Source organism: Mus caroli, unplaced genomic scaffold, assembly GCF_978045245.1.
Source record: "Mus caroli unplaced genomic scaffold, Mus_caroli_1 scaffold_4, whole genome shotgun sequence".
Lineage (NCBI taxonomy): Eukaryota > Metazoa > Chordata > Mammalia > Rodentia > Muridae > Mus > Mus caroli.
Genome location: NW_028227259.1, coordinates 8,188,668 through 8,209,263, shown reverse-complemented (window position 1 = coordinate 8,209,263; position 20,596 = coordinate 8,188,668). Strand labels below are relative to the sequence as shown.

Here is a 20,596-nt window from a genome sequence, read left to right as displayed (position 1 = left end):
AAGGACTTTAATAACACACTTAAAGAAATACAGGAGAACAATGCTAAACAGGCAGAAGACACTAAAGAGGAAGCACAAAAATCCCTTAAAGAATTGCAGGAGAACACTGCTAAAGAGTTACAAATCCTTAAAGAAAAACAAGATAACATAATCAAACAGGTAGAAGTCCTTACAGAAAAACAGGAAAACACATCCAAACAGATGATGGAAATGAACAAAACCATACTAGACCTAAAAAGGGAAGTAGACACAATAAAGAAAACCCAAAATGAGGCAACACTGGAGATAGAAACCCTAGGAAAGAAATCTGGAACCATAGATACCAGCATCAGCAACAGAATACAAGAGATGGAAGAGAGAATCTCAGGTGCAGAAGATTCCATAGAGAACATCGGCACAACAATCAAGGAAAATGGAAAATGCAAAAAGATCCTAACTCAAAACATCCAAGAAATACAGGACACAATGAGAAGACCAAACCTACGGATAATAGGAGTGGATGAGAATGAAGATTTTCAACAAAGAGGACCAGCAAATATCTTCAACAAAATTATAGAAGAAAACTTCCCAAATCTAAAGAAAGAGATGCCCATGAACATACAAGAAGCCTACAGAACTCCAAATAGACTGGACCAGAAAAGAAATACCTCCCGACACATAATAATCAGAACAACAAATGCTCTAAATAAAGATAGAATACTAAAAGCAGTAAGAGAAAAAGGCCAAGTAACATATAAAGGCAAGCCTATCAGAATTACACCAGATTTTTCACCGGAGACTATGAAAGCCAGAATATCCTGGACGGATGTTATACAGACACTAAAAGAACACAAATTCCAGCCCAGGCTACTATACCCAGCCAAACTCTCAATTAACATAGATGGAGAAACCAAAGTATTCCACGACAAAACCAAGTTCACACATTATCTCTCCACGAATCCAGCCCTTCAAAGGATAATAACAGAAAAAAACCAATACAAGGACAGGAACCACGCCCTAGAAACAACAAGAAGGTAATCCCTCAACAAACCTAAAAGAAGACAGCCACAAGAACAAAATGCCAACTTTAACATCAAAAATAACAGGAAACAACAATTACTTTTCCTTAATATCTCTTAATATCAATGGACTCAACTCCCCGATAAAAAGACATAGACTAACAAACTGGCTACACAAACAAGACCCAACATTTTGCTGCTTACAGGAAACTCATCTCAGAGAAAAGGATAGACACTACCTCAGAATGAAAGGCTGGAAAACAATTTTCCAAGCAAATGGCATGAAGAAACAAGCTGGAGTAGCCATTCTAATATCTGATAAGATTGACTTCCAACCCAAAGTCATTAAAAAAGACAGGGAGGGACACTTCATACTCATCAAAGGTAAAATCCTCCAAGAGGAACTATCAATCCTGAATATCTATGCTCCAAATACAAAGGCAGCCACATTCATTAAAGAAACTTTAGTAAATCTCAAAGCACACATTGCACCTCATACAATAATAGTGGGAGACTTCAACACACCACTTTCACCAATGGACAGATCATGGAAACAGAAACTAAACAGGGACACAGAGAAACTAAGAGAAATTATGAATCAAATGGATCTGGCAGATATCTACAGAACATTCTATCCTAAAACAAAAGGATATACCTTCTTCTCAGCACCTCATGGTACCTTCTCCAAAATTGACCACATAATTGGTCACAAAACAGGCCTCAACAGATACAAAAATATTGAAATTGTCCCATGCATCCTATCAGATCACCATGGACTAAGGCTGATCTTCAATAACAAAATAAATAATAGAAAGCCAACCTTCACGTGGAAACTGAACAACACTCTTCTCAATGATACCTTGGTCAAGGAAGGAATAAAGAAAGAAATTAAGGACTTTTTAGAGTTCAATGAAAATGAAGCCACAACATACCCAAACTTATGGGACGCAATGAAAGCATTTCTAAGAGGAAAACTCATAGCTCTGAGTGCCTCCAAAAGGAAACTAGAGAGAGCACACATTAGCAGCTTGACAACACACCTAAAAGCACTAGAACAAAAGGAAGCAAATTCACCCAAGAGGAGTAGACGGCAGGAAATAATCAAACTCAGGGGCGAAATCAACCAAGTGGAAACAAGAAAAACTATTCAAAGAATCAACCAATCAAGGAGCTGGTTCTTTGAGAAAATCAACAAGATAGATAAACTCTTAGCCAGACTCACTAGAGGGCACAGGGAAAGCATCCTAATTAACAAAATCAGAAATGAAAAAGGAGACATAACAACAGATCCTGAAGACATCCAAAACACCATCAGATCCTTCTACCAAAGGCTATACTCAACAAAACTGGAGAACCTGGATGAAATGGAGAAGTTCCTAGACAGATACCAGGTACCAAAGTTGAATCAAGATCAGGTTAATGATCTAAACAGCCCTATATCCCCCAAAGAAATAGAAGCAGTCATTAATAGTCTCCCAACTAAAAAAAGCCCAGGACCAGATGGGTTTAGTGCAGAGTTCTATCAGACCTTCAAAGAAGATCTAATCCCAGTTCTTCACAAACTATTCCACATAATAGAAACAGAAGGTACTCTACCCAACTCATTCTATGAAGCCACAATTACTCTGATACCTAAACCACAAAAAGACCCAACAAAGATAGAAAACTTCAGACCAATATCCCTTATGAATATTGATGCAAAAATCCTCAATAAAGTTCTTGCTAACCGAATCCAAGAACACATCAAAACAATCATCCATCCTGACCAAGTAGGTTTCATCCCAGGGATGCAGGGATGGTTCAATATACGGAAATCCATCAACGTAATCCAGTATATAAACAAACTCAAAGACAAAAACCACATGGTCATCTCGTTAGATGCGGAAAAAGCATTTGACAAGATCCAACACCCATTCATGATAAAAGTCTTGGAAAGATCAGGAATTCAAGGCCCATACCTAAACATGATAAAAGCAATCTACAGCAAACCAGTAGCCAACATCAAAGTAAATGGTGAGAAGCTTGAAGCAATCCCTCTAAAATCAGGGACTAGACAAGGCTGTCCACTTTCTCCATACCTATTCAACATTGTACTTGAAGTCCTAGCCAGAGCAATTCGACAACAAAAGGAGATCAAAGGGATACAAATTGGAAAAGATGAAGTCAAAATATCACTCTTTGCAGATGATATGATAGTATATATAAGTGACCCTAAAAATTCCACCAGAGAACTCCTAAGCCTGATAAACAGCTTCGGTGAAGTAGCTGGATATAAAATTAACTCAAACAAATCAATGGCCTTTCTCTACACAAAGAATAAACAGGCTGAGAAAGAAATTAGGGAAACAACACCCTTCTCAATAGTCACAAATAATATAAAATATCTTGGCGTGACTCTAACTAAGGAAGTGAAAGATCTGTATAATAAAAACTTCAAGTCTCTGAAGAAAGAAATTATAGAAGATCTCAGAAGATGGAAAGATCTCCCATGCTCATGGATTGGCAGGATCAACATTGTAAAAATGGCTATCTTGCCAAAAGCAATCTACAGATTCAATGCAATCCCCATCAAAATTCCAACTCAATTCTTCAACGAATTAGAAAGTGCAATCTGCAAATTCATCTGGAATAACAAAAAACCTAGGATAGCAAAAACTCTTCTCAAGGATAAAAGAACCTCTGGTGGAATCACCATGCCGGACCTAAAGCTCTACTACAGAGCAATTGTGATAAAAACTGCATGGTACTGGTATAGTGACAGACAAATAGACCAATGGAATAGAATTGAAGACCCAGAAATGAACCCACACACCTATGGTCACTTGATCTTCGACAAGGGAGCTAAAAACATCCAGTGGAAGAAAGACAGCATTTTCAACAAATGGTGCTGGCACAACTGGTTGTTAACATGTAGAAGAATGTGAATCGATCCATTCCTATCTCCTTGTACTAAGATCAAGTCTAAGTGGATCAAGGAACTTCACATAAAACCAGAGACACTGAAACTTATAGAGGAGAAAGTGGGGAAAAGCCTTGAAGATATGGGCACAGGGGAAAAATTCCTGAATAGAACAGTAATGGCTTGTGCTGTAAGATCGAGAATTGACAAGTGGGACCTCATGAAACTACAAAGCTTCTGCAAGGCTTAAGACACCATCAATAAGACAAAAAAACCACCAACAGATTGGGAAAGGATCTTCACCTATCCTAAATCAGATAAGGGACTAATATCCAATATATATAAAGAACTCAAGAAGGTGGACTCCAGAAAGTCAAATAACCCCATTAAAAAATGGGGCTCAGAACTGAACAAAGAATTCTCACCTGAGGAATACCGAATGGCAGAGAAACACCTGAAAAAATGTTCAACATCCTTAATCATCAGGGAAATGCAAATCAAAACAACCCTGAGATTCCACCTCACACCAGTCAGAATGGCTAAGATCAAAAATTCAGGTGACAGCAGATGCTGGCGAGGATGTGGAGAAAGAGGAACACTCCTCCATTGTTGCTGGGATTGCAAGCTGGTACAACCACTCTGGAAATCAGTCTGGCGGTTCCTCAGAAAATTGGACATAGTACTACCGGAGGATCCAGCAATACCTCTCCTGGGCATATATCCAGAAGATGTCCCAACCGGTAAAAAGGATACATGCTCCACTATGTTCATAGCAGCCCTATTTATAATAGCCAGAAGCTGGAAAGAACCCAGATGTCCCTCAACAGAGGAATGGATACAGAAATTATGGTACATTTACACAATGGAGTACTACTCAGCTATTAAAAAGAATGAATTTATGAAATTCCTAGCCAAATGGATGGACCTGGAGGGCATCATCTTGAGTGAAATAACACAATCACAAAAGAACTCACACAATATGTATTCACTGATAAGTGGATATTAGCCCAAAACTTAGGATACCCAAGATATAAGATACAATTTGCTAAACGCATGAAACTCAAGAAGAATGAAGACCAAAGTGTGGACACTGTGCACCTTCTTAGAATTGGGAACAAAACACCCAGGGAAGGAGTTACAGAGACAAAGTTCGTAGCTGTGATGAAAGGATGGACCATTTAGAGACTGCCGTATCCAGGGATCCATCCCATAAGCAGCTTCTAAACGCTGACACCATTGCATACACTAGCAAGATTTTGCTGAAAGGACCCAAATATAGCTGTCTCTTGTGAGACGATGCCGGGGCCTAGCAAACACAGGAGTGGATGTTCACAGTCAGCTATTGGATGTATCACAGGGCTCCCAATGGAGAAGCTAGAGAAAGTACCCAAGGAGCTAAAGGGATATGCAACCCTATTGTTGGAACAACATGATGTACTAACCAGAACCCCGGAGCTCTTGTCTCTAGCTTCATATGTATCGAAAGATGGCCTAGTCGGCCATCAATGGAAAGAGAGGCCCATTGGACTTGCAAACTTTATATGCCCCAATATAGGGGAATGCCAGGGCCAAAAGAATGGGAATGGGTGGGTAGGGAAGTGGGGGGCGCTATGGGGGACTTTTGGGATAGCATTGGAAATGTAATTGAGGAAAATATGTAATAAAAATATTAAAAATCAAAAAAAAGAATCTTTTGTATATTCGAACTACTAACACTTTTATAAAAAAAAAGAAAGAAAGAAAGAAAGAAAGAAAGAAAGAAAGAAAAAAAGAAAGAAAGAAAGAAAGAAAGAAAGAAAGAAAGAAAGAAAGAAAGAAAGAAAGAAAGAAAGAAAGAAAGAAAGAAAGAAAGAGAAAAAGAGGACAATCATACAGAGACAGGTTATGGGAAGAACAAACTAGATACAGGTGAAGACAGAATGAGCCAGTGAATGAGAAGGAGCCAGAAGATTAGAACAGGTTGCTAGGGGTTAGTGTGAAACCAAGCAGAGCAATTCAGGAGAAAAGAGCAAGAAGCCAGATTGAATCAAGTCAGATTGCAGAGGAATTCTGAGCTAAGACAGCTGAGTTGAACCAGCCAGGTAGAGATCAAAAAGAACTACATAAGGGTGAACTTATTCAGCAGCCAAGTCTCAGAGGCTGAAAACATTCTAGGCCTAGGTAAGATTGCATGGAGGCTGGAAGCGTCCAAGACCAGGCATAGGTTAGAAGACAGAGGCAGTAAACCTCGGAGACAGCAATTACATCAGGCAAACAAAAGATAATTTTACAATTCAGGCTTTTACTAAGCTTTATTTATACTGTATTCTTCAAGACAATTCAGCACGATGTTTGAAGTCTTAATAGTGAAATGATTCTTGACATCTTCTCCCTGTCTCTCCATCTCAGCAAAGAGCCCATCCCTTAGGCTGAGTCTTCAGGCTTTCCTTTACAAAGGCTTAATAAATAACAGTATTCCATCTAGGTCACTGACAGGATCCCATGGGATGTCCACACACACAACCACACAGAGATGGCAGAAGAAACTGCCATCAAATGGCAGTATACTCATGCAACAGGTTGCCTCTTGCCAAATGCACACATGTCCCTTGGGTGGGGGTGGGGAAGCCTTCCTCCTGGCTCTGTAGGTTTTCACTTATTGCTCCATTCCACGTCCAGCAGCATGGCTAATGACCTGCGGCATTACACAGGGTTATTTCATCATAAAATAGGCACTTTAACTAGGGGTTAGGGAAATGAACAAGGAGCGTATTAGGTAATTCTGGAACAAACCATATCTTAGGAAGGATCAGGCCAAGAGCAAGCAGAACAAGAAGGCAAGCAAGAAAACATTGGGTCTCTGCAGAGAGGTGCTAGGAGATAGAAGGAGCCTCAGTACGCCAAGGAGAAGTTGACTTCTAACCCCTTCTAAACTTGGCCTGGTCTCAGATCCAGACCTGCCTGACCCCAGAACCCAGGCTGGCAGCAGAGCTCTGGGGATGAATCTCCTAAGAAAAAGACAGTTCTTCTGATGTAGTTCAGGACTAAGCCACGTTTACCCCAATGTCAGAGATGACAAGCACTGAATCAAGTTAACTGGATAGGTTAGACGCTTCTATTCCGGCTGCCCTCCACCACCCACTCTCCTGCTGGGCAACTCCTCACTTCTCCAGTGTGTGCTGCCCCGTTATGCTCTGCCCCTTCCTCTTCTGGAAAGATACCTTCCTTCTTGCCACATTAAAATTTGCATCTTCCATGAAGCAATTCCAGATCCCTCCCTGTGTCCGAGACCAATTTATCTGTCCTACATTATAGCATTTCTACCTTCTGGTAAACAAGCCATGTTCATGTGTTCTAGCTTCTGCTAGAGCACAAGTCATCTGGAGAGTGGGCCATGACGGTTCATGTTCTACATCACACAGAGATAACTGGAGAATCAGACTAAGCAATGGCACACCATGCAGGTTTTATTCATACTGTGTTCAAGTATTATTTTACTAATAATAACACTCCAGTTTATGCGGTGATTGTTATAATTGTATGGAGTTTGATACCACAGTGTTGTCTCTCAAAGCCAGGACACAGCAATACCTAAATCCCCACCAACAGCCAAACACACAATCAAAGCTAGCTTGTTTGTTTGTTTATATCAAACTTACCTCATTAGCTAAGGCGAAAGTCCCCCAGTGGATTGCCACAGATCTCTTTGTTTGAAGGTCAATGTGAATCCTTACAGCATCTTCTGGGTCTGCATGCTGGTATTTCATAAACCACCTGATGAAATACAGCCATTAATTAACCCAGTCTTTGAGAAGAGCCAAATCCAAATGATTGTTTTCATCTAATCAACACTGAGTGGTCTGCATATCTGGAGAGAGAATTGTGCAGTTAAGAGCATATACTACTTTTGCAGAAGACCTGAGTTTGGTTCCACATCAGGCATCTCACAAGTGCCTATAACCTCAGCTCCAGGAGATCCAACGCCTCTGTCTGACCTCCTTGGACACTTACACACACAGACACACACTCATACAGACACACACACACACACTCAGTTAAAATTAAATAAGCCGGGCAGTGGTGGCGCACGCCTTTAATCCCAGCACTTGAGAGGCAGAGGCAGGCGGATTTCTGAGTTCGAGGCCAGCCTGGTCTACAGAGTGAGTTCCAGGACAGCCAGGGCTGCACAGAGAAGCCCTGTCTCGAAAAACCAAAAAATAAAATAAAACTTAAATCAAAAAGATTCTTCACGGGCTGGTGAGATGGCTCAGCGGTTAAGAGCACCGACTGCTCTTTCAAAGGTCCTGAGTTCAAATCCCAGCAACCACATGGTGGCTCACAACCATCCATAACAAAATCTGATGCTCTCTTCTGGAGTGTCTGAAGACAGCTACAGTGTACTTACATATAATTAATAAATAAACATTTTTAAAAAATATTCTTCACAGGACTGAATGTTTGAGAATGTAGCAGCTTTCTGTGTTCACAGTTTTCACATTTTTTTTTATCTGAGGATTTTATCCATGTGTACAACGGTTATTTGTATAGCCTCCACTATTCCTTGGGTTGATTCTATGTCAGTGCCTAAGACCAAATCACCAGCAGACACAGCAACAAGCACAAGGTAGCTGCCACCAACCACTTCTTAGCCATTAAATTCACACCACACTCATTTGGAAAACCTACAATAAAAAGCTACTCCGTGATTCTGATGTAACTACCTTGGGCTGGGACACTAGCACTGGGCTTCTGCAGCCAGAATCGAGAATCCCAGGGGGGCACACACAGTGATGAGAAGAAGCCCCAGAGCAAGTCTGGAGGCATCAAGACTTCGAAATAAAATCTTATGCTGGGCATGGTGGCACACACCTTTAATCCCAGCATTCAAGAGGCACAAGCAGGCAGATTTCTGAGTTCAGGACCAGCCTAATCTATAGAGATAGTCTCAGAACAGCTAGGGATACCCAGAGAAACCCTACCTCAATAAAGAAATTATACACTCACACATGTATGTGTGTGTGTGTGTATACATGTGTGTGTATATGTATATATGTGTGTGTATATATATATATATATATATATTCAGTTTAGAATCATATATATTCTAAACTGAAGCCCAGCTTATTCACAGTCAGTAAACCATTTCCTCTCAATTCACTTTTCTCTAGGGGCAAAAAAGCAAAAGTCTTGTGTGTATAAACTGCTAAACAAGTGAGTCTCAAGCTCTGTTTCATGTTTATTTTGATTTTTATTGGTGCTATATTTTAAAAGCATGACTTAATACTTTAAAAAGAAAATACTCGGTAATGCTAGGAATGAGTCAAAGAAAGAAATGTAATAATGGGTAAAGAACTGGAAGACAAACTCCAGTTACTACAGAATAAAAATATAGAGCAGATGTAAACTGACCAAATGAAAAGCAAGCCAAGAGTTGGTGTATCAATCCCGGTACTGTGCACACAGACCTGTAACCCTGCCAGTCCAGATAAGGATCCTAAGTTCAAGGTTGGACTGCATTACCAAGATTTTTTTCCCCAAAAATAACTAGTGTACATGGTAACGTGTACAAACTTTAAAGATAAGGGACAGAAAATCCTACTGCTAGTCAAGGAATTTTACTTAAAACATCATACAACTGGGCTGGAGAGATGGCTCAGCAGTTAAAAACAGTGGCTGCTCTTCCAAAGGACCTGGTTTCAATTCCCAGCACCCACATGGCAGCTCACAATTGTCTGTCAACTTCATTCCAGAGGAGCTGGCCACCCCCCACCCCCACCCCACATACTCGAAGGCAAACCATCAATGCAAATAAAAATAAAAATATAAATCTAAAAAAAAAAAAAAAAACCCACAAAACTGAAGAGTGTAGGCTGGTGAGATGGTTCAGTGGGTAAGAGCACCCGACTGCTCTTCCGAAGGTCCGGAGTTCAAATCCCAGCAACCACATGGTGGCTCACAACCATCCGTAACAAGATCTGACTCCCTCTTCTGGGGTGTCTGAAGACAGCTACAGTGTACTTACATATAATCAATAAATAAATCTTTAAAAAAAAAAACTGAAGAGTGTAGTGCAGTTTAAAAAAAAAACAGGCAAGTGACTCCATGTGACAGAGCCCTGAGAGGCCGACTGAGCCTTAGAAGCAGCCTAGGCTCCTGAAGCACAGAGCCTCTGGTCCCAGCTCCTGCCACGACTACAATGCCTGTGGAAAGTTCTCTCAAATACCCTGAGCTCTCACTTCCTTGTCTATGAAGTATAAACTCTGATCCTGCCTCTAAAGGACTCGTGACGGTTGGGTTACCTAGACAGCTCGTGAGAGCTCTGAATGCAGCACCTGCCCAGAGAATAACTGACAAAAACATCGCCTTCAGGGGAAAAATAAATTACTCTGTATACAAAGGACACACCTGTTTAACTTTTTAAGCCGTTGGTTTAGCTGAGGAAAAAAAACGCTTTCTTCATGTCTTTTCATCCTAATCTGCCACTCGAAACAAACGCTAAAGAGATCAAAGGGGCGCCCACTCTCACGGCGCACCACCCTTCCCAGAACTCCTGGAAGAGCCCAGCCATGTGCATCAGCACAAGGGTGACGTTTACTGCACAGCGGTCGAGTGCTCCAGGAACCCACAAACAAAGCCTCTGTGTTCTCTAGCTAAGGAGACAGGCCAGGCTAGTAATTGATCACTCGGCCTCGCTTGTTCCCGGCTCTGGATTCAATCCCCAGCACTGCACCTGAGAAAAGCAGGAGACGCTAAATTCCAGCTGACTTGGCTACAATGTCTGGGGATGAGAGAACCCAGTGGAAGGGATGAAATATGTCCTGCACAAAACTAAAAGCCAATGGTTTTTTGGTTTCTTTGGGGTTTTTTTGGGAGGGTTACTTTTTTTTTTCTATAACCAGCTTACATGTGCACAGAATTCCTGAGTTTTACTTTATTTTAAAACAGTATTGACAAAAACAAAACACACACAGAGAAATTCCACAATACATGTGAGCTCCCACATTTAATGTTCTTAAAGCAAGCGATGTCCCCAGCCCCGCCACTCACAGTCTAGAGAGAAGGCAGCACTGCAGAGAAGGGGCCAACTGTAAGCATGCAGCTTGCTGCATCGCCAGACACATGCATCACGCGCATATGCTGCAGCCTGTGCAGACCTGTTTTCATAATTATAAAGAGCTACTCTAATGTAGTGAGGAAAAACCAACAGCATTTGAAAATTATCTGTAAGTTTTTTTAAAAGCCATGTTGATATTTTCAGAAGTTTCGTGAGAACTAAAATAATTTGAATGGAAAAAGCAAAATTCAAACCCTCATACTGACTTACGGTAGTTTCTGCTGTGGTATGTAGTGGTAGTGGTTTTCTCATACTGACTGACGTACAGTAGTTTCTGCTGTGGTATGTAGTGGTAGTGGTTTTCTGCAACAGATCCTCCTGCTCAGCCTCTAAGGTTTGGGATCAGTGGCCTGTGCCACCTCATCTGGCAGTTGCAATGGCTTTAATAATTACCAAGAATCCAAAACAGGTGGAAGTGTCTAAACCTACCCACAATGAGGAAATAAATAGATGCTAACAGAATAAAACAATAGATGTTAATAAGAAAAATGGCTTGGTGAGCTTAAAGGTTAACAAATTTGACAGGGGATATAGCTCAGTGATAAGAGTGCTTGCCTTAATCCCAGCACTCGGGAGGCAGAGGCAGGTGGATTTCTGAGTTCGAGGCCAGCCTGGTCTACAAAGTGAGTGCCAGGACAGCCAGGGCTACACAGAGAAACCCTGTCTCGAAAAACCAAAAAAAAAAAAAAAAAAAAAAAAAAAGAGTGCTTGCCTAACATGCACAGAAAAGTAAAGCAAAAATGGTGTGTGCACATGTGTGTGGATGTGTATGCAGGCATGTGCAGGCCAGACGTGTGCATGTTTTCCGCTATCACTCTCCACCTTAAGAGAAGAAAGTTACCACATTTATTCATCCTTTCCCTGTGACACGCACAGCGCGTGGGCCAATGTAAGTAAGAGCTAGAAGAGAGCTCACAGACCCTGTGGGTTCTGGGATCAGTCTGGGCCTCATGGCTTTGCCAAGGTGCTCCTCTTTACCATGAATCCATTTCCCCAGCCTGGACCTCAGTGACTGGTTAGACTGGCTGGCCAGGACCCTCCTGTCTGCATCCCCAGCTCCGGAATTACAGGAATGTGCTGTCAGGCAGGGTTCTGAGGATCCAAGCGTATGTCCCCCTGCTAGGGTCAGCATTCGTTTTATTACCCAGTAAGCCGACCTCCTAGGGTACTTTGTTAGAATCTGTTCTGCTGCACTTCACCTGTACGTCTGCTTGACCAATCACCTAAACCATTATCGCTCTTCCTTAAGGAGATTAAGACAGATAGGATTAAGAAAAACAGACGGTAACAGGGTCTATCAGTCGTTAGTGGCAGTGTGGCCCGTGTCTGCTGAGTCCAGCATGGCTGGAGAGGGGACAGTGAGCAATGGCATGTCAGGACCAGACTCTCTGCCTGCTCACTGAAATTAAGACCATCGCAAGGACTAGCGATACAAGCCAACTCCTTGCTTTCTCGCTCTGTTAAACATAGAACAGCTGCGGGGCAGGGATTGGGAAATTCCAATCACAGAGGAAAAGACAGTCATCTCTAGAGAGAGTCATCCACGTGAAAAGGAATAGCAAGAGTTCATTCTGGCTACTGGCTCTAAGCCGCAGGTTATTGTAGGCTCTGGCAAGGTGCACAGGAAACTGAACGTGAATCCGACTTCAACCTCCATCAGTGATAACCAAGCCCACCACTAAAACCACAGACTACATCGTCTCAACAAGTTACAGCCTGTAAAGCGCACACTTACGCACCTTGGTTCATAAGCTCCGATGGGTATAGCCGCCAGGTCAAAAGGACCGAACCTTTTTCCAATCTCTTCAAAAGCGGGGCAGTAGCCAGTATCCCCAGCAAAGAAGAATCGACTCCAAGGCCCTAGCACGGACCAGCTGCCCCAGAGAACCTTGTTGTCGTCCAGGAGGGTCCTTTTGCACCAGTGCTGGGAAGGCGTGAAGACGAAGGTGACCTTGTCGTGACCAGGGACGCAATTCTCCTCCCACCAGTCCAGCTCAATCACGTTCTCGCAGCCACACTTCTGCATCCAGTCAAGAAGGCCCAGCGGCACAAACCACCTCAGCTCGCTGCCGAACCGCTCGTTCAACGCCAGGACCGAGCCGTAGTCTAGGTGGTCGTAGTGGTTGTGACTGATGAGGACAGCATCTATCGTGGGGAGTTCGCTTACTGAACACGGGGGACGGCGAAACCGCTTCGGACCCATGTACTGCGAGGGGGAGGCACGGGAGCTGAACATGGGGTCCGTGAGGAAGATGAGCTCATCCATTTCCACCATCAGCGTCGCATGTCCCAGCCACGTGACTCGTAAGCCAGCCTCTCTCACTCCAGCGTCTTCAGGGTCACTGATAAAATATGGCTTAAGCACTGGGAGCTCTTTGTCAAGTTCCTGTATATGGAAAAAGAAAGGCAAACAGCAGTATTTAAAGGTGGAAAGATATTACATCATCGCAGAAAGTATTCTGACCTAAATTTCAGAAAGAGCTATTTGGGGATAACTGAAGTCATCCAATGGACCTAGTGCTTCTGCTCTGCTCTTACACAGCGTGTACCTTGCTTCTTTCTAGATGTGACTTAGTAACACCAGTTTGGGGATGTACAGCCCTGAATGCATCAGTAAAAGGAAAAGTAAACTGAAAACTCTCAGTCCTGCTAGGCTTAGTTTCTGAAGGCTCTCTTCCGGCATGCGGCAGGAGACTGGCCTCAATGCAGTCGCTCGCAACCGTTTCCTCACTGAGCTGAGCATGTGTTTGCTGTTGAAAACCAGCCTGAGAAGCAGCCCCATTCCTGGAACTTACAAAGCAAGCCATGGCAGTTGATGGTTAACCCTTGGATCTTACAGTCCTTACTTTTTGAGAGCATAAAATTCAAAGCAAAACAGTGTGATGCTTCCTGGGGTTTGTGTGGGGTGGATCACGTTCATAAATGGGTCTTCTCAGTCCTTACCCTTACAAGGCCGGCTGACACAGAAAGGGAAAAGAGATAAGGGAGAAAAGGAACCAAGATGCCACCCAGATGGTCTGAGTGAGAAGTCCTGGTAGAGTTTAGCAGAGACGTCCCTTAAGCTCGTTAAGCTCAAGTTCCCCATGTGGAAGATGGCTGTACCTGTACTTCACTGTCATGAGAACTGAATTAGGAATGGCTGGCTCCCAATACACATTCTGTAAGTATTCCAAAAGAATACAGTAAGTCGCAACCCCGGTGAGCAAGCACGCACCAGTCTTGCCCATTTCTTTTATCTCTCCATAGTCAGTAGCCTCTACTGCAGCTCCTAAGCAGCAGCCAGACACATCAAAGTCCTCAGGACTGTTTGGCTGTCTTCCTGCCCCCTCCACGCACACACCAAAGCTGTAACAGTCCTGGACAGTACCAAGCTGGACGTGGGAGGTAACATTATAACCCCAGCACCTGGGAAGCTGAGGAAGAAGGGTCTAGAGTTCAAGGCTAGCCTTGGTTAATAGAGTAAGACCTATTGAAAAGTCTTCACTGCTCTCTACTGCCTGACGAACCCAACTCATCCCCGTGCCCAGCACCCAGCTGCCTGTGGGTGCCCAGCCCCGCCCAGCTGGGCTTCACACTCTCCAGCCCACACACACGCAAACACTCCCTATTCCTGGGCTGAGTTCCAGACCCTCTGACAGAACAGGATTCTGACCCCATTCTGGAGACTTGGAGATTGTACATCCTCCAAGGGACCATCCATAAGTCTCTGTAGATACGATGCCTTGCCCTGGACGCCCATGTTTCTATGAACACGGGCCTCCCTCCTCTAGGTATCCCAGTTTGAATACAGACTCTTATCTCGTCTTATACGGCTCGGAAATCATGTGAAGTACCTAGTGACTTCGACACAGGATGTGATCAATAAAAATATTGGATAAATTAGTGAACAAATTCAATTAATTCTCAAATTTTACAATTAGGGTTAGTGAAAAAGTATCACATGGTATATTTGCAGAGAATTAAGAAGGAAAAATGTTTAAAAATAAAAATAAAATGGGGGCAAAAGGAAGAAAAAGGGTGCTGGAGAGATGGCTCAGCAGTTGAGGGCACCTGCTGGTCTTTAGAAGGCCTGGGTTCTGTTCCCAGCACCCACAATAGGCTGTTCGCAGCTACCCACAACTCCAGTCCCAGGCATCTGAACCCCTCTCCTAGCCTCTTCAGGCACGTGCAAGCATGCGGTCCACACTCAGGCACACGCATTCACATAAACTAAACAAGGAATGTTTTTAGAGAAAGGAAAGAAATGAATGTGTTAGGTGTGATACTAGCCACATGACAGAGATGATGACAAAATGCTCTCATATCAAGTACTGAAGCACAGCATAAAATAACATCAGCAATAGCCACCCTTTATATAGATTTTACTGTTAGAGTCTGCATTGATTTATAAAAAAATTTTAGACTTAATATAGATCAAAATGCCAGAGATAAAAGCTACTTTCATCTTATAGATGAGAAAGTAAAGAGTTGTCAGCCAGAGTTACCCTCACACAAGTCAGCCAGCTGGTCCCTGTGCTTATATGCTTACCTTCTTCAACCGGAATGTACTCTAAATCCCTACCTCCGTGTGTGTGTGTGTGTGTGTGTGTGTGTGTGTGTGTGTGTGTTGTGAACTCAGGACCCCATCCATGCTAAGCATGTGGTCGACTAAGTACCTTACCTTATTGAAAGTTAGAGCTCGGGGAACAAGTGTGTAGAATAAGGGGCGATAAGATCACAAAAACCACAAGGAAACATTGGGGATGGTGGGTACATTCATCATCTTTACTGTGGCAATCTGTTCTGCATTAGTCAATGTTAAAGCTCATCCAATTATACACTTTAAATATGTGGAACTTGTATTATGTTAACAAAACTATTTTAAATGTTTAAGCAGAACCACATTAAACAGTGTGTTGAAATGTCTGGAAAATAACGATCCCTGAAAACTAATGCACTTTGGGTTTGCTCTATTTAAAGGCCACCTGAAGCTTGGCATTTAGCATCATCCGAATGGCTGCTGGGCCATAAAGCCCACCACTGACCACCACTAGCAGCCTCGATTTATTCACTAAGCTAAGACATCACTGTAGATGGTTTTCAGGGGACGGAGGAGAGCAAAAGAATGAGGGCTGGAAGGTGATGACTAAATGACAAGAGTATCACATTTGGAAAAAAACAGAAATGATTTTGTGTGGTTACACATATCCATGAATATACTAGAAACTACTAAATTGTATGTTTAATGGTCAGTTGTATAGTATGGAAATTATACTCCATACTCAAGAAATCATACTCGTCACTCAAGAAAGCGTCTCATAAAAAGATAAAGTAGTGATGAGATCTGAACACTTTTCTTCACTGTGGTGTTTGGATGAGAAAGTCCCTCAGAGGCTCAGACTTTTAAATACTTGGTTCCCAGCTGGTGGCGCTGTTTGTGAGGTTGGGGAGGTGTGGCCTTGCTGGAGCAGATGTATCACTGGGGGTGGGGCTTGGGGGTTCCATGCCTGGCACCACTCCCAGCTCTCTGTGCTTCCTGCTTGCAGATCCAGGTCTGAGCTCTCTGGTGTTCCCTCAGCTGTGCCAGCCTGCTGCCCCGCATCTCCACAGGGATGGAACCCTGAGCTCAGATAAACCTTTCCTTCCACAAGACGCCTGGCTGGTGTTTTGTCACAGCAACAGAACACTAACACACACATCTGTGTGCCCATCTTCCCTCACTACAAAGCAACAGCTTATATTTACAAACGAACTGCCTGGCAGCTTCCTCGGGAAACTCAAACAAACACAACCTACAACTGAGCAGCCAAAAAGAAAGCAAAGCAAAGGCTACTTCTTCAGGAATCCAAAATGGCTGCGTGGGGAAAGTGCCCACTGCACAGGCATGAACACCTGAGTTCTGGTCCCCACCATCCCCACAAACGCTGACCTCAGCACTAAATGGGCGCAAACAAGGATTCCTGAAGCTCACAGGCCCACCAGCCTAGCTAAGTCTGTGAGCTCCGGGTTCAAGGATAGACTGTCTCAAAAACTAAGGTGGAGGGGGATTAAGGAAGATGCCCAATGGCACACACACACACACACACACACACACACACACACCAGAAAAGGAAAGAAGGATTTATAAACATTTCATCACAACAGAGTTTGAAAGTGAATGTAGAGCAGGGCGAGGTGGGGGGAAGGATTCTTGATATCTTGAAGCAAACAAAGTTGTTTGTCTAGACCAATATTGTCTTGGTTAATTTTCCTTCATGGAAACTGCAAAATTCTAATGTTTTGGTTTCCTTGAGGAAAGGGGAAAAGCCAGGTCAGGTGGTGCGCCACACTGAGAGGCGCTTCTAGGTCACTTTATCTGCTCCCTCAAGCTTCCCAAGGGAACAACCCACACAACTGCTCGGCTTTGATCCCAGGGAGTAGCAGTAAACTGTGGGTTGTTTTGCAGGGAATACAAATCACCCAGTGAGTGGTGATTTGTTGGTGAAAGAAAATACTGGTGGTGGTGCACGCCTTTAATCCCAGCACTCGGGAGGCTGAGTTCCAGGACAGCCAAGGCTATACAGAGAAACCCTGTCTCGAAAAACCAAACAAACAAAAAAAAGGTACTGCTCTGCTCATCCGAATCCACCCTCGGAGGGGAAGACTTTCACAGAGAACCTTTTATGGTTCAAACAAACAATTTTTTAGACAATTTGCCATTTTAAACATCCAGGACAAATCCTATTATAAGCAACTCGTGGGATCTGTAGTCTTTGGCTGTACTGGAATTTTTTTTCCTGTGTCCAATGTACACAAAGACTACCTAGTCATTTTGGAACAAAACAAAGGATGGAATTTTCCAATGAGTAGATAAGGGAATTGCCTGCAGCTGAAGAAAGTATAGAAAGTGTATTTTCAGACTGCAAACACCTGCCAGGTACTGACTACAGGGACGAGTACAAAAGCAAGATGTCCAGGTGAAATTTTAGAAATGTCTGGGTTTGCTCAGTGTTGGAGGTTCCAAGCCATCATCAAGTGGCTCTGTTGCTCTGTGCCCACGAGGGGCAGCACAGCATGGTGGGGGATCTACAGCAAGCCCCTTACATTCCTGCCCAGAAATGAAAGAAAGGAGAAAGGAACGAGAGTCCCACTGTCACCTTCAAGGGCATGCCACCAATGGCCAGGAGACTTCCTACTGCCCCTACCTCTGAGTGCTTCTACCGATTCTCAATAGCATGAGGCCGAAGAATAAAGCTTTAACACATGAGCTGTGCAGGTCAAGTAAGATTTAAACCACAGAAGAATGTCTCCCAGGACTGGGAGAGAAAGAAGGCCACACAGTCAGGGAAGAGCATAAAATTGGTTCCCATCTCCCCGAGTCCCACTCTTTTCACCCAGCCACGCTGGGGCAGCCTGCTTGTCAATTTGACAGCATCCGCCAAGTCATGAAACTCACAAGTCACCTGTTTCCCTCCCCCTAAAATGCTGCCTGCCCAGGGTTATTTTTCATTTCCCCTCTTTAGGTGACTGTGAATCATAATAACAATCAGACAAGGTCACGGAGCCAACAACAACACAAAGCAACAACAGTCTCTGAACAATGTGTGGCCTGTGAGCTGTCCGACACACTGCCCTAATGTTCCAGAAGAGACAGACAGACACCCGGAATGGCCCCGGGAAGAAACTCTTTCTCACCTGGCAACTAAACTGTGTATCCTGTTTCTGACCCACTTTCTTTAGAATATCAATTAGTGTGCACATTAATCATACGTTTCCTTTACAGCACTTTCAGATATGTAGGTAAACAAATACAATATACTATAACATGCTATAAATAGCCTAATATATAATTATCCTATGTAAATATTATTTTCTTTTCCGAGTAGTGACTTAAGGCCATGATCTACTCATAAAATGACCTCCAGAAATCTGATTAAATCTGAGCTGACCTCCGGTCTCGGGCCCTCACCTACTTGTCCTGATATTGTTTCTCTCTGGGGATTTGGGAACTGTCACTGCCCTGGGGAAATGCTCTTCCTTTCAGCATTTTTTTTTAATGTGCTTAAACACAAAGTTACAGTTTTCTCCAAAATCAGGGAAGCCAGCATGCATCTCATCTAATTCTAGGCTTTCACAGAAGATAAGGAAGAAGACGGACAAGATGCCATCAGTGAGATACACACTGGAGTAGTGCAAAGGTGTTTTTCTTTCAGATTATACCGAATTCATTCTTAAGTGGCATATTCAAAGATACGAGTCCCTTTGGTATCTTTTTAATACACTGAAGAATGCAGCCATATATAGCCCTCCCTCTCACATCTCTGCTGACTCACCACTCCTCCAGTGTTTTAATACACACACAGCTGACTGACTTAGTCTGTTCATGTTTTAGCATGTAACAGAGTGCGCCCGGCACACAACACATGCTCAGTAAATGCTAGCTAACTAACCGAGTGAACGGACAGACTTGAGGCCCTAAGATCCACACCAGTGCAGCCAGGGGCAGTGCACCTCCTTGCATGTGTGCTCCTCTATGGTTTTTCTTGGCTTTCCAGGAAGGACAAATATTTCCTTAAAACCCACTGGCCTGGTAGGTCCTCAGAGTCAATCCAATTTCTAGAATCTCTCAAACCTGAAGAGCTACAACTGTACGTTCATGCAGCCACTGACTCTTCCAAATGAAACAGCCAGCACTGAACCTCTCACTGACAACCTCTATTTTTAGAAGCTGTGGTTCAAAACAAGGAAGAGATTCACACCAACAAAAACCACACAACTCACCATCCTAACCTTACACCCTAAGCCCTCTCCTCCCAGTCTGAATGTTTCTTCTCAGATGGAGTTCATCAAGGGGGATGGCGAGGGGGGAGGCCAGGTGAGAGGGTACACACCTGTAAACCCAGCAGTCAGGGAATGAGGCTGGCAGATCACAAGATCAAGGCTAGTGTGGGCTATCAGTAAGTTCCAATAAGCTCCAGTAAGTTCCAGTAAGCACCAGTACGCTCCAGTATGCTCCAGTAAATTACATAGGAAGCCTGAGTCTCAAAAACAAAAACAAACAAGACAGTTTCCTTGTCCCTTTGCCTCATCCTAAAAAGCTCTGAATATAAATGTTTATCTATTAATCTCTAGCCTAATTCAGAAGGATCTTAAAAAAATATCGAGGCCAGGCATGATAGTACACTCCTCATAGCACTTGAGAATTTTACAAGTTTGAAGCCAGCCTTGGCTACAGATCAAAACCCTGTCTCAATCAACAAAAGCAATTTATCGGGCCCCAGGTTTAATCTGCAGCATGGCAAATATATGCATATATGTGTTTGTATACATGCATATCTATATATAGAGAGAGATATAGATACACTATATAAAGATGACTATGAATATTTCTAGCATGGAAGTGATAGAAGATTTCTTTTTTTCCCATCTCTCCCCCTTTCTAGTCCCCTTTTCTTGAGCCTTTCTGTATAGCCCTGGCTGCCCTGGTACTTACTATGTAGATCAGGCTGGCCTTGAATTCGTAGATCCACCTGCCTCTGCCTCCTAAATGCTGGGATTAATGGTGTGCAACACTACTACTGGCACTATATAAGATTTCCAATCCTATGTCCTTTTAAAAAGACAAGCAACATTTATCAAACAGATCTA

The 20,596-nt window shown here is 43.2% G+C and overlaps 1 protein-coding gene across 4 annotated transcripts in view; it reads right to left on the bottom strand.

Moving 5' to 3' along the window:
- The window catches only part of Napepld (N-acyl phosphatidylethanolamine phospholipase D), a 44,513-nt gene that overhangs the window by 6,329 nt on the left and 17,588 nt on the right, over positions 1-20,596 (bottom strand). For all 4 annotated transcript variants that reach the window (XM_021162845.3, XM_021162843.3, XM_029477751.2 and 1 more), the window contains exons 3-4: positions 12,730-13,376; positions 7,536-7,650 (exon numbers count right to left, since the gene is read on the bottom strand). In XM_021162845.3, the coding sequence (XP_021018504.2) occupies positions 7,536-7,650; positions 12,730-13,376 (762 nt within the window). The remainder of the gene's footprint in view (positions 1-7,535; positions 7,651-12,729; positions 13,377-20,596) is intronic.